This window comes from Antedon mediterranea, chromosome 9, assembly GCF_964355755.1.
Source record: "Antedon mediterranea chromosome 9, ecAntMedi1.1, whole genome shotgun sequence".
NCBI lineage: Eukaryota > Metazoa > Echinodermata > Crinoidea > Comatulida > Antedonidae > Antedon > Antedon mediterranea.
Window position 1 is genome coordinate 4,188,654 of NC_092678.1, and position 15,522 is coordinate 4,204,175.

The 15,522-nt window shown below is 38.1% G+C and overlaps 1 protein-coding gene across 4 annotated transcripts in view; it reads right to left on the reverse strand.

The window, feature by feature from the left end:
- LOC140059620 (uncharacterized) overlaps window positions 1-15,522 on the reverse strand; it is a 37,684-nt gene that overhangs the window by 20,729 nt on the left and 1,433 nt on the right. For 3 of the 4 annotated variants that reach the window (XR_011847238.1, XM_072105603.1, XM_072105604.1), the window contains exons 2-8: window positions 13,655-14,343; window positions 13,193-13,300; window positions 12,580-12,822; window positions 12,092-12,205; window positions 11,739-11,948; window positions 5,815-5,886; window positions 4,859-4,987 (exon numbers count right to left, since the gene is read on the reverse strand). Coding sequence is in view for 3 of the 4 variants with exons in the window: in XM_072105603.1 (XP_071961704.1) it covers window positions 4,859-4,987; window positions 5,815-5,886; window positions 11,739-11,948; window positions 12,092-12,205; window positions 12,580-12,822; window positions 13,193-13,300; window positions 13,655-14,257 (1,479 nt within the window). In the remaining variant the exon portion in view is untranslated. The remainder of the gene's footprint in view (window positions 1-4,858; window positions 4,988-5,814; window positions 5,887-11,738; window positions 11,949-12,091; window positions 12,206-12,579; window positions 12,823-13,192; window positions 13,301-13,654; window positions 14,344-15,522) is intronic. The other variant, XM_072105605.1, reaches the window with a different exon arrangement.

Genomic DNA, 15,522 nt, shown 5'->3' on the forward strand with positions numbered 1-15,522 from the left:
CTAGTTTAAGGTAACACTACATTGATGTAAAAACATGGCTAGTTTAAGGTAACACTACATTGATGTAAAAACATGGATAGTTTAAGGTAACACTACATTGATGTAAAAAAATGGCTAGTTTAAGGTAACACTACATTGATGCATAGAAAAAATAATATCTCTATGATTGATGTAAAAATAAATACAATATGAACCTATTGCGATTATTTTTTTTTATCTTCAAACGGTTAAAAATGTGAAACATAAAGTTGATTCTAACAATTTAAGCGGCCCACTATAAATACCAGAATGTATCACGCATGGATTGATATTTTCATAGTGTGATGTGATGCAACCACTTTGATTGATCGTGAAAGGGTAAACACAAATGCATATTCGAAGAAAGCTACTTGCATTATTTAAACAAGCAATACTTTAATTGGACTTGTCCATCATGCGAAGCGATAAACTTAGCTAGCTCGTCACCTGTCACAGGCATTTTAAATCACACTATAGTTCATTACTTGAAAATTCTGATAGTGAAAGCTCAATAGATTTCAACTAAAAAATATCTTCAAGTCCCCAAATTAAAACTAATACTAGACGTAAGACGTTTGTACCTAAATTCTAATATACAGCTCAGTCACTGACATGCAACAAGGTGGTGTTGGAATACTTATGTCAAGTGTTTGCAAAGCGTGACATCTATTTCAAACAGGATCAACACCATGGAAGTATAAAGCTACATTCCATAGTAATCCGAAGCTTACTATAACATCTGTTTATGCTCCCACGGAGTGTGCTACACTTGCTGATAACAGCCTAGAGGACCATATCAAACAGGTCAAAACACACAACTTCCATCTGGTTGTGGGAGACTTCAATGTTATGAGTTGGAATTGACAGCCATCTTACACACTCAGAATTTATTGACCGCCACTGTTTCTATGATACAAGTAACAGCAACGAAGAGAAACTGGTGAGCTTATGTGAAGAACACAAACTTCGACCAGCACAGATGAAGTTTACACAGCATAGAAGCCATTAGTGGACATGGATGCATCCAGCAGGATTGACACATCAGCTGGATCACATTCTAATAAATAGTGGTCAAACTCTTTAAGAAACTGCAGGGCTTACAACACAGTTTAATTAGACTCCGACCATCAAATCATCAGCATTTTGCTAGTGTGCAGCCTTAGAACCACCAAAGGAAAACCTCTAAAAAGGCCAAAGTTTGACTGTATAAAACTACAAACCAATGATACATCTACACCAATAACCAAGAGCTATCAACCATTCAAACAGACTGTTGCCGAGGTGGCTGAGAATGTGAAGGGCAAGCGCAAACTCTGTGGCATGCTGAGTTGGGTGTCTGACAAGATGAAGCTAAAAGAATACACCTAGTCTCCAAATCAAAGCAGTCAAGAGAACGGTGGCAGACACTCAATTCCAAATTGAATATCATCAGAATCCGAGATCATGTGGATCCCATCTTGAGGAGTAATCAGGCTGGATTTCGCCCCGGAAGAAGTTGTTCTCAGTAGATATATATCATCAGAAGGGTAATGGGGGGTTTTCAAGACTACCACCTCCCTCTTACAGTCACCTTCAATGTTCAATTTGGTGAACAGTGTGGAAGAATCAAATGGATTACAGGATGATCTGAATAAATTATTTGAATGGTCTGAGAAATGGCAACTTCCTTTCAACTTAATGAAATGTAAAATTATGCATTTTGGAAGCAGGAATAGGAAAGTTATCTATCATATGGGTACTGATCAAAGAAGAATTCCAATTCAATCAGTGGAATCAATAACAGATTTGAGAATCATACTTGATAATAAATTGTCCTTTGGATTACATGTTGCACAGAAGGCTTCTATGGCAAACAGAAAATTAGGAATGATAAAACGAACGTTTCATTATCTGGATAACTATTCTTTCATGCAGCTGTATAAAACCATAATCAGGCCGTCAATCGAGTATTGCAGTCCTGTTTGGCAACATATATATCACAAAGAGTCAGACAAGCTTGAAAAAGTGCAACAGAGAGCAACCCGTTTGGTGCCAGGCATTAGAAGAGATACTTATCAGGATAGATTGAAACAACTACAACTACCTACTCTTTATTTCAGAAGGCTGAGATCTGCTCTAATCCAGGTTTTTTTAAATTTGTAGTCATATTGATAATATAGATGCTAGAAATCTGTTCACTTTTGTAGGAGAGTCCAGAACTAGAGGCCATAAATGTAAAATGAATAAAGACATATCTCATCTACGAATTAGACAAAAGTTCTTTACTCAAAACATATGCAATGTCTGGAACAAATTACCGTCAACCGTCATAGAATCTGACTCAATCAACCAGTTCAAGTCAAGGCTGGAAAAACATTTGTCTACTTCTTTCTGCAAGTTTGCCCCCTATAGTAGACAAGATAATATATAGAAACACGTCGAGGGACACACAAGCTTCGGCTTTATAAGTCTCAACATCAAGTAAATCAAGTAAAGTAAAACCTTTATAGACTTCAAGAAGGCTTTTGATTCCATCAACAGAAAGGTTAAGTTTGCTGTGCTGCGGCATTATGGTGGTCAATACCATAAGCATACTGTATAACAACTCTAAAAGTGCAGTAATGGTCAATGGGAAAATATCAGATCCATCCCAAGTCTCAACTGGAGTTCTTCAGGGTGACGTTTTGGCTCCATTCCTATTCATCATTTTCTGCTGACGAAGTGACACACCCTCGCCAATCCCCAGCCAAAGTGTTGAATGACTTGGATTACTTGAATCTACTATTCCCCGTGCTCCGGCTCAGCTGACCAACAGCAGCATAAGTCCTTGGTCTCATAATCAGCGTAGCCAAGACAGAGTACATGACTTTTAATTGTCATCCTCACACAACACTCAAGGTGACTGACTTCAAGTACCTTGGCTCCAAGATGGCATCTGCTGCAAGCGACCTCAAAAGACGCAGAGCATTAGCATGGAGTGCTTTCTGGAATACTACCTGTGTGACTATCTTCCTCTATGGTTGTGAATCCGGGGTGTCGTCTCAAGACATGGAAAGCAAAATCAACTCATTTGCTACATCTTGCTACAGGATTATGTGTAGCATTAAACGAAGAGACCGTGTCTCGAACACCATTGTATAATCCATGACTAACTCTGAGCCCCTTATCAATTGTGTAAGGAACCGCCAGCTGAGATTCCTTGGGCACATTCTCCATCAGCCAGAGGAAGAGCCTGAAAGAACATACGCTCTCTATATACCAACTAATGGCAAAAAGATGCCTGAACGTCCTCGAACATCTTATTCAACCTATGTTCAACGTGTTCTAGGGTACGATGAAGGCATGATACAAGCTGAACAAATAGCCCCACTTGCCCAAGATCGAAGTGCTTGTAAAGTCTTGTAATCGCCTGCTGCCCAGCATGAAGGATAGATAGAAACTCCAGATGTGTAAAAGACAACTAGAATCATTTAAGGAAGGCCTTACTAAATTAATTGAAAAACTTGTACCTAAAAAAATAATTAGGCGACATCAAAGACCACGATGGTTGTCTACAGAACTACTTAGGGATTGTAGAAAGAGAGAAAGCTTACCTCACCTTCTGGCTGGTATAAGTTTACCACCTTAAAAAGTCTGTGTAAAAGGAAGTCTGTAGATCGAAACGCGAGGGGAAATGTTCGGATACAGCCAATTATAGACCAGTCTCATTAACATCAGTCTGTTGTAAATTATTAGAACACATCATAGACAGCAGCTTATGCAACACCTTGAAAAACATCAGATCCTCAATAAAAATAAGCATGCTTTTCACAAAGGCCTGTCATGACCAAAGATTTTATAGCCAAAGGCTAGATCGTCAACTCTAATGTAGATGCATTGTTGCAGACAATTGGTCACCTACTTTTTAAATAGACAAACAATTCGGTCCCATACACCTTTGACGGGCCTACCAATGTAATGCACAACTCTATTTCATCCACAATTTGGAACCCCGTTTGCGAGGTGGGTTTGTGAAAATGATTGGGTTTGTCCACATGATTCTATTGCATTAAGACATCCGCTCCGTTTCGACCTGCTCTTTTGCCGACATTCAAGTTCTTAAAAGGTATTTGGTAGCATACATGGTTTTGAAAGTTTTAACGGGTTACATTTATACCAGAACAACAACAGTGTTTTCTTACAAACCAGATAATACCGTAATCACTGTATTTTAGAATACATTTTTCTTGAATTTACTTGCCAAAAAATTTTGAAGTTAATAACTGATCCGTTTATGTCTTTATAGACACAGTAAACATTGGGTTCTATGTTACGGACAAATGCAATTTGTGTGCACATATACTGTAGTGCATTGCGTAGCGGGCTAACACAATGTCACAACACATTTCACAAGCAAATATTTTTCTAAAAGGCCCTTGTTTTTAGTCTAGGAGATCGATCTTGTCTGTGAGTGACAAACATATTCAGCCTACGACAGACTATTGTTTATTAAGGCTATCCTAACCAACTCATGGTGCCGTGGTTATCAGAACGTCTATGAGTAAATGCCATGCGCCAGTGAGGCAAAAGGCACACCACAAAAGACGACCTGACACGTAGGACTCAAGTAGAATAAGATCTTTATTCGTCAAAACCAAATATCATAACAATATAACAACCAGTGGCCATAGTGTGAGTGTCAACCCAGCTAGAGGGCGCTAGACTGGCAATGGTTTTAACTTATAACTGAATGTATGTGGCAACTGCCGTGTGTGGCCGTACTGTGCCAGATAAATATTTATAACAAATAACAAATTTTGTTTGTTGTTGTATGGGGTTATGGACAGAGATGAGATTACATCATCTCTATTCTCATACTTACTATTTTAGTCTTCATTCGAGTAATAGGTCTGGCAGTTTGAGGGCGCTCTTGCTGTAAAGATGTGATCTTTAAGTTAGTTGTTTTAACCTCAACCTCTAAACTGGTAACTTGTTCTTCCAAAGAATTAACCTGTACAAAAATATTACAATTTCTTAAGTATCGTAATAAAAATAGATTTTATAATATTTTGAAATTAAACGATGTGGATTAGGTGACAGGAAGGGAACAAACCATATCCACTGAAAGTACAATAGACTCTTCCAATACCGGACACTCTGAAAACTAGAAACTTTCCCAAAACCAGGTTGCAAAATAATCATTAATATTAAAAACACATTCCGAATGCAAGACAGAAAACCTGACATGTTGGGTAGGCCAGCCCATGGATTAATGAATACACGGATATGCATCAGTTTGAGATCAAAGCTTCCGTGTCTCTTGCCGACAGAGCGGTCATGTGCGTAATCTATTGTTTACTGCACATGTGCAACAACCTTTAACCTTGCTGGCTATGCTAATCAACAATTTGTGCCTGTGACATGGATGACATAACCATTAGCCAATCATGCACTACAATATAAATATAATCAAATCGATAATTAAGAAGATTCATGAAAAAAGCCATATATTTTTCATTTTACATTTCGTAGTCAGATTGTGATGAAATTAAAACTAATTGTTCACCAATATCTTGTCAATTAATCCTCGACGCATACACGTCAATAGAACAATCAGACTGCGCATATGATTTACGTTTTGTTGTCCAAAAATATAACATTTAATTGGCCGCGGTTAGAGACATGGAGTTCAAAGAGCAGGTTTCTTTGTTTGGCAGCAGTAATTTAGTATAGACCAGCACTTTGGAAAATCGGTTGTCACCATCGGTACGTATCCACCTATTTATATATCTATATCTATGGGTTGACTGTATACATTTCAACGCTGTTTATTCATACCTGAGCTGTCAATGTGTCATTGTCAGTCACTATCTCACGATGTCTCCTCTTTGTGGCTTCATGTTCTCTAGACTAAAACAAAAACAACATTTACATTAACAACTTTAATATTGTCAAATGATCCAGGAACATTAAAATCACTAATACAGAGGTATTAACCATTTTGAAATCAACACTGTTACTTCCAGGAACTGTTCAGGTGGTGTTGTTGTTTTGTGCAGATGAGGAGAATTCACGGCAAGGAAATTAACGTGTCCGAGTGATCAGTGACGTGTATATTATTAAGAGTTAATACGATGTTTTACAATATAATACGAGTGTGAAGATGTTTACCGTAGTTTGAATTTACATCGGATGTTAAGGATTTCGTAGATTTAAAGGAAATTACTGGATGGGAAGTTTGTTATTTCGTTTAACCATTATTCAATTGTTATAAACAGGTCGGGATCTTTGGAGTGTCTACTGTGATAAAAATCGCCAAAGAGAATAGGCCTACTCTGACTGATGTTATTTTGGAATTGAGTCGAATTTTAGTTCAAAGACAAGTGATTGCTACTGTTGGATACTTATTAAACTGTTACATAGTTTTATACGTAGTTTTATTCATTTTATTTAGACTTTAATACATTCTGTCGGGGATATACAAAATCAATAACCCCACTCCCCACATGACGACATTTACACCTAATCTAAAAAGGCAACTATTATCAGTACAGTCCTCCTTCGAATCAATATGCATTCTATTGGATGCGCAACGCCACCACAACGCATACTAATTCTCACCTCCGAAAGACTCGTATAATCTTTGTAATATTGAGTAATATGAATGAAATATAAGACACGATTCGATGATGGTTACTACTTCTTTTGCTTTATTACTAACAACTAACTATGGTGTGCCAAACGCGACACAACTAACTATGGTGTGCCAAACACGACACTACATCCCTCCATCTTTTACATAAAAACTAAGCAATAAACTTGAAACAATTTGGTTGTCAAGCATTGACAATCTGCGGTGTTATAGAAATGTTATTATGAGTTCAGGTTATCAAGTTTTGTAATTATCAGTGCTGATCATTATTAAAACTATCAGAGTTACGATTAACTTATGGAACATAGTCTTTGAGATAAACTGATGGCTGTCGAACTCTTTGAGGATTGCGCCTTGCATTATTTGTTGTTATGGGATGTTTTCCGGGAGAATCGTCATCTGTGAGGTAGTCGTCTTCGCTGTCTGTATTTGTGTTTGCAACGCGATTGTTAAGAAGTTTAAAGAATGACGAGTTTCGAGTGATACCGTGCTGTCCTCGCATTGCGGTAATCATTGTTCCGTTTGTTTTAGTTACCCTGTATGGTTTAGTTTTATATGGTGTTTTTGTTGATGTTATTATGCCGCTTTCTTTTACAAGGACCATGTCGCCAACTTCAATTTGTTTCTTTCGAGGTTTCTTTCGTCTCTCTGCGTAGTCCTTCATTTTTTATTTTTGTGCGTTATCTTTGTCCCTGACTGCATCTTGATTGATACTTGATTGTTTGATTATTTCTGGGAGTCTTACTTTGAAGGTATGTCTAAAAATCAAAGATGCTGGAGGTTTGCCTGTGGTATTGTGTGGGGTGGCTCTGTAATTTCTGAGGTATTGGTTGAGTGATTGTTTATAGTTAACACCTTCGGCCACTGCGGTTTTGTAGACCTTTTTCAAATTACGCATTACTCTTTCCACCTCTCCGTTTGCTTGCGGCCATAGTGGAGTTATTTTGCGGTGATGAGTGCCAAGGTACTTTGTGAATTGAGAAAACTCATGACTGTTGAATGGTGGTCCATTGTCGGTGCGAATTATACTGGGTATTCCAAAATTAGCAAATACTGTGTCTATCTTGGGAATAACTGTCTTCGCTGATGTTGATTTAACAACTTCCACTGTGATGAATCTGCTATAGTCATCGAGAATCACTAGAAGATGCTCGCCAGTAGGGAGGTCTTTAAAGTCAATACTAATTTCCTCCCATGGTCCGTTAGGAAGTTTCGACATCTGAAGCGGTTCATTGTGGTTCTTTTCAGTCACCGTCGCTTGACATGGTATGCAGTGTTTTACTTTTGATTCGACCATGCGGTCTATTCCGGGAAACCATATTTTTTCTCGGAGGAGTTGCTTTGTCTTTACTATGCCCTGATGTCCTTCGTGGGCGATGTCTATTTAACTGTGTTTCTAAGTGCCTTGGGTATGACTATGCGGTGATCGCGTAGGAGTATGTTGTTTTTTTGGTCGAATGTTAGCTGATTGCGAACTTTGTGCATGCACTGGAGATCGGAATGGAGGTCATCTTGAACTTGTAGAGCCTCGTGCCATTTGTTGTGACTGATGGCCTTAATGCATGTTTGTATGAGACCATCGTTTGCCGTTTCACGTCGAACTTGTTCCAGAGTAAGTTATTTAGGGATTGCGTTGTTTGTTACAAGATTGACGTGTTCTTCTGCTATGATGTCCAGTTTTGTCTTGTCGCTCATTCATTGTAAGGCTGTGTCTTGACATATAGTCAGCTGGATTTGTATTGCCTGGTTGGTACTTCAGGGTGTAGTCGTAGGCTTGGATTTTTAATATCCATCTTACGATACGTGGTGGTGGTTTCGATGCGGGATTATTGAATAGCGTAAGAAGCGGTTTGTGATCTGTCACTACATCGAACTCGCAGCCACATAAGTACAAGTGAAAGTGTTGGATTCCCCATATGACTCCTAGTGCTTCACGCTCTATTTGAGAGTACCTAGTTTCGACACTTGTAAGCGCGCGACTCGCGTATGCTAGCGGTTGACCGTTTTGGCTCAGTATGGCCCCGAGTCCACTTGGACTCGCGTCGGTTATGATCGTTGATTTCTTTTCTGGATCAAAGTAGGCCATGACGTGCGAGCTGGTTAGCGTTTTCTTTAGTTTGTCGAATGCCTGCTGTTCTTCTTCACCCCAGAACCATGGTGTGTTTTTGTGAGTGAGTTTTCTGAGCGGTGTTGTTATGGTAGCATAGTTTGGAATGAATCTAGCAACGTATTGTGTCACGCCTAGGAGCGATCGCGTTTGTTCTTTAGAAGTCGGTGCTGCAGCCTTTTGGAGTGAGACAATCTTTTTAGGATCTGGTGATACTCCGGTATCGCTAAATACTGTATGTGTCCGTAGAATTCAACGCTGCGTTTGAAGAATTCGCACTTAGCTTTATTTAAGGCAAGGTTTTTATCTCTCAGTCTTTCCATACAGGCTTTGAGATTGCTTGCATGTTCGGCTTCAGTGTTACCAAACACTAGTATGTCATCACTTATATTTATGACTCCTTTTAGTCCACCTAGTGCAGACTGAATGACGTTTTGAAATTTTTCTGCTGCTGAACAAACTCCAAAGCTTAGTCGTTTATACCTGAAAAGGCCAACGTGTGTTGAGAAGACAGTAATGTATCGCGACTTTGGGGCTAGCATTATCTGATGATAGCCTGCGTTCATATCGATCTTTGAAAACATCACGGCTCCATTTAGTTTTCCGATTATGTCGTCGATTGTCGGTGTCACGTGTCTCTCTCTGCTTATTATAGCTTTGTTCGCGGCCCTCATATCAACGCAAATGCGAATTTCGTTAGGTTTCTTAGGCTTTGCTACAACAGTTATTGGTGAAATCCATGTAGTAGGTTCGTTGTCAACTGGTTCAATGATATCTAACTCCTGTAATCGTTTCAGTTCGCTTTCAACCTTCTTCCTTAAATGAAACGGTATCCTGCGATGCGATTGAGCCACAGGTTGTATTTCAGTATTTATGTGTAGATTGCACATAGTGTCGTTAAGCTTATCCAATACCAGTAAACCTGTCTTTGTATGTCTCGGTTATTGTGCTTTTGTTTAATACCGTTGCATCTGCGTGTTCATTCAGGTTATACGTTACTTGAATTAGGTCGAGTGCTTTCGCTGTGTTAAAACTGAGTAGCGTTTCGACTCCTTTTTCGGCTACGCTGAATGATGCTGATATTGTGTTCGTTTTATAGGTTATGTTTGCCGTGAAAGTTCCAGCTAGGCACAGTGCTTGTCGGCTTCCATAACCGAACACCTTTGGTAGCTTTTCGGTATATAGCTGTGGTTTGTGTTGCAGGCGTTTGTATGTCGACATACTCATTATATTAATAGTTGCACCGGTATCGATAATTGCGTTGACAGTACTACCTTGAATGTTCCAGATTAACTTTGGGTTGTTTTTCAGACTCGGTACCTGTAATATGGAATGAGTATTCATCTTCGCTTGTTGTGCTATCATTGTCATCGTTAGACATGGTGTCAATAGCATGTGCGTTGTGTTTTTGTCTACATTGTTTAGCATGATGATTCATTTTACCACAATTGTTGCATTTTTTGCCGTATGCTGGACACGTATTTTTGCTTTTGTGAGGGTACTCACCTCCGCAGTTATGCAGATTGTTGAACTTGTGCGTGATTTTCTTGGATTGCTTTCCTGTGGTGTGTTTTGGTATTTCTGTTTACCTTTTTTGTGTGAACGCACTGTTCTCGCGTGTTGAGTTGCTTCGGAAACATCACTCGCTTTGCTTTGTTTCATTTGGAGTGGAGCTGTGGCTTGGTGGTTATGATGCTTGGCTACCAATCTAAGGGTCCTGGGTTCAAGTCCTGTCATATGTCAGGGTTTTTTTCTCATGACAATTTACAACTCCACTCCCAAAGACTTAATAATAAGTCTTTGTCTATGTAGAGCATCTTGTGTATATGTTTGTCTTATATGTTCTAGTGCAGTATATGGAGAGCCATCTCGATAGTGCTTTGCACTCATGGCAATCCTCAGGGTGCTGCACCGCTGTGTTGTCATGTATGTTTGCCTGAAAATTAAATAAAATAAAATAAAAAAAATTTGTTCCATCTGTTTGGATGCTGCCGTTTCTGCTCGTATTTTGGATATTGCTGTGTCTAATGTTAGATTTTCTGTACGCAGTAGGCGTTGTTTAAGGCTTGGCTTATTGATTCCTATTACGATCCTATCAAGAATGAGGCTATCTTTCAAGGTACCAAACTCGCATGTCTCTGCTAGGCTTTTCAGCGAGGTAACAAAGGAATCAAATTTCTCACCTTCTTTTTGAATCCTGCAGTTAAAAATATATCGTTCATACGTGATATTGCGCTTCCCATCACAGAATTTCTTGAACTGTGCTAAGACTGGGCCGATCTTTGTTGTGTCCGTTTCGGCGTCCCACGTAAACGTGTTGTATGTTTCCAGGGCACGCTGTCCGATTACCGACAGGAGTGTGGCGACTCGTGTTGCCTCGGGCTTCGCGTTGACGCCTGTCGCTGTTTCGAAATTATCAAATCTTTGCGCAAATCGACGCCAGCTTTCAGCCATGTTGCCTGAATCCATATCTAGAGGCATTGGTGCGGGTATCGTGAACGTCGCCATCGTCGTCGCCAATGTAATATTGAGTAATATGAATGAAATATAAGACACGATTCGATGATGGTTACTACTTCTTTTGCTTTATTACTAACAACTAACTATGGTGTGCCAAACGCGACACAACTAACTATGGTGTGCCAAACACGACACTACAATCTTGATTATACTTCAGGTATAGTATACTAATCATCAATTTTTGTCCATATTTTCTTTGATCTTCAAACAGGTATTTTTACTTTCAAACAGCAGACATGTAATTCAAACCTCAGCAGATTTAACAGTTTTTTACACGGTAACACAGACTTGATTTAAACTCCTAAAGCCTGAATAACTAGGACGCAACGTAAGAACGTATGCGAAACATAAGCAAATCAATGACAATTGATACCTTACGATTGGTCAAATAATTGCATCACATTTACATAGTATGACCACACCACCTCTAACTGCAGCAATACCAAGATGTAAAATGTTAACAATAGATTAATTTCAACATACCAACTCTGCAAGCTTTGTCTGCAGGATATATATCTTATTATCTTTCTCTTTCATCAGTTTACTATTGACACCTGCAAGTCTGTCAGATGATTCCATTACTTCCGTGTCGCCAATCGTATAAAATGTAGCCACAGTGTCATCAACATCATAGTTACTCTGACGTAAAGCAGCAATTATATCATACTTATCCTGCCAAGTTGGCACTGACTCCTACATATAAACAAAGAACCACTGATAAAATGTTTCTACAATTCTGTCTTATTGTGATGACACCATCATTTTAAAACATTTTGCATCAAAGCACTCAGAATCTTTAGCCAGGCTTTTAGATACAATACCATAACTCTTCTTACCTTTATCTGTAACAGAAGAGGTTTGATAAAATCTGTATGCTGTTCCCATGATACAGGCATCTTAATCCATGCCCCAGTCGCATCATCAAAGTAGCAATGAATGTTGCGCCTCTCCTACAGTTACAACAAAAAAGATCAAAAGAGATCAGCAATAGTTTACAATCTGTTGTGGACTGCATTGAGATTTCTGCGTCTCATTGGCACGTTAGTAAACAGACCGTATAAAATAAGCCTGATTAAGACAAGGTCCCAAATCGCTGGTTGATTAATTGTTGCTGATTTACTACTTTTAAAAGGTCATGCCAAAGAATATAATTTAAATGCCACATCATATTTTTATTGTTTAAACTATTAAACTAACCCCTCCCTCCAATTTTACATAGGCAACTAGTAGGAAAAGTATGATTAAACATCTAAACTAGGCCACTGCTAACGATGCACCTCCAAGGCTACAGTCTGTATGTTTAAACAAAAATATGAATGGGAACCTCAAATATGTAAGTTAAGACACGTCCCCTTGTTGGGTGTTGCATGGTACCAGCTCTATCATCCACACCGGATTCAACAGTTCTAGATGAAACCTCAATATCACTCAATGGTTGGTTATGTGAAGAAAAAGGTTTGGATTGTTGAGCAAGTGGGTCAGCAGCCAGACTGCTATCTTTGATTGGTTGTCCATCTCGTTCAAAGTGACCCTGAGAATACCAGAAGTTTGGAATTGGCTGCCATTCCTATAACACAATTTAAAACATTTAAAGTTCAAAACTTTGAAATTTATTTAATATCTGAGCTTCTGGTAAATTTAAGATTTAAAATACAATTCACCGCTTTTTTACTTTTTCAGGAAAGTGTTCCCTTAACAGGGGTGTTCCCTGGATAGTAGTGTCCAAATGGAGGTGTACTGTATGTTCCCGCTACATACTGTACTATAAAAATAAAAATTACCCTTTAATTTAATTAACCACATGCTTTTCTGCCGGAATAGTCTTATTTTATCAAATAGGTCAATATTTGTATACATGTTATGATTGTTGGAAAGAGTATTTGAGATAGCAAATTATTGGTTAATCTTTGACCTCACAGTATAAACAAATCAATAACCTGAGTGTCAAACGAGTCCATGTAGAACCGATAACCACCTTGGTTGATGCAAGTGTAAGTTCTACCATTTTGGTGATAAAATGTCTCAAATGAAATGACATCATCATCCTGAAATAAAAACAATGAAATTAATTAAAATCAACAATATAATAAATTGTTTACACCTATTTATAGCTGCAATCAAAGATAAGTTTGTATCTATTCTATAAAGTTCTGTCCTGTTTTTTATCCTTCATTACTGTTTAATACTGTATTACAGACAGTAGAAAACCCTTTTTGGTAAACCGTTAGGGGACACTTGGAACATACGAGAACAGTTTATGTTTTAATGGCCAACCCTATTCTAATTCAGAAGACACCACATTAAGTGGAAATAGCCTCCCTGGAAATTGTTGGATCAGTCTTCTACTGTGCTAATTAACATTTGGTATAATAATAATGATTTCTTGTATATGTACAAACCTCCATGTTCTGGATTTCCTTGGCAAGACTGTTATTTGTTCTATAAACTGTTTTATTTACAAATTGGGGCCGAAAAGCATTCACAACTCTGTGTTGCTGTTGAGTAGATTTACCAGCTCGTTGCCATGGGTTATCATAACTGTGTTGTAATGTCTGGAGACCACTGTAAAAATTATCATCAACTGCATCATTTATTGGTGGACCACTAGACTGACGGTCACTAAATTCTGGAAGTGTTGCTCCTTGGTACTGAGTCATCTGTGAGTTTTCATTATTAGATTTCTGACCACTTTGATCCTCAGCTTCAAGAGCTAGACTTCCACAAGCTTTTGACAAACTTTCCAGCTGGTGAGTTTTTTTTACATGATCACCTGATCTCTTAAGCATTGATAACTGTTCAGGGTCATTTTCTTTTGGTCCATTTTGCTTGGATCTAAAAACAACAGATTGTCCAATGCTTGTAGTACTTTGTCGGTCTTCAACATTTGAAATTTGTATTTCTTGAAATTGTTGGTGCCTACAAGGTTTGGAATGTTGTCGCCTTGTTGGTTCGGGTTGCATTACATCAATTACATTTGATTTTCTTGAAGAACCAGTTCCCATTTAATCTGGATCTAGGTAAAGTCTAGGTTACAGGTATAAATAATATGTGATCATTCTTCAATTGTTCACTAGCATAAGTAAAATATCTAAAAAATAAAAACAATAATTATTAACAACTAGAATTTGTTACTTAGACGATTTATAGGCCTAGGCAATCTTTGTGATAAAAGATAATTTTACCAGTATTGAATTTTTAAAAATCCATGCAAATGCAACATGCACAATCATACGTTAAAATCAATCCATACGACTAATGTGCAATTTGTAAATATAATTTAATAGAAAAGTGGCCCAGCTGGGTATAGATGCTAGTTAATTCGCCACATCGCCTTATACAAAGTTGCTAAATACAAAGTCAACCCATCACAATGTGGCCCCATCGCAAAGTACTTGTAGGCATAAAAGGGGAAGCCTGGCATGTATTTTCAGGTGGCACTATACCTTTGGCTGTAATTACAGTACTTCACGTTCGCACTAATAACACGTTAGCTCACCAGAGGAGGAATCTCTCATAATTACTCCGCAGTCTACTAAGGAGATAGCTCATCATAGTAAGGGAAAGTCACTCCAGTTTACGATGATATTGGTCATGTTTAATTTTGGTCGCTATGATAAAGTGCAGATATTAGGATCTACATTATTTTACGGGTATTATTTGGATATTATTTATTTGGTCGATGAAAATTATTCAATAAATGTTTATATATAATTTAACAGAGGCTACGTCTGTGTCTTTTATTTTATATGCCACAAACTATGTAGAATAATTGATTAATAACCATTCATTACTATAACTATTACAATGAACGTTTGGTTAAATAAGCAAGCCCAGATAAAGCAATCCCGGCACAGACATCAATCTTTATACTCATCGTCTAATTATAATAATAGACATAATTTGTAAATTGAAAAATTTATATTGTCAACATAATTTGTAATTTTTGCTGTATGAGCGTACGTTGATACTACAGTACATGTACATGTCGGTAAACTTCTAAATATAGTTCCGGTTAAATTGCCGATTCTTAATACTTTTGCCTGGAAAGTAACTACGCATTTTGGTCCCTGGATGTAACATGATACAGCCGAGATATGAACATGTAAACCGCCATCTGCTGGGCCGAATGTTGAACTTATTCGTACAAAAGGACACCACCAGACAAGTGCGTACAGTACTTTTGTTTAGATCGCTGGCAGTAATGCATGCAGTAAAGTGTATATAGCCCTCCGACGTACATCTCAGTCATTCAAAATGGAACCAACGA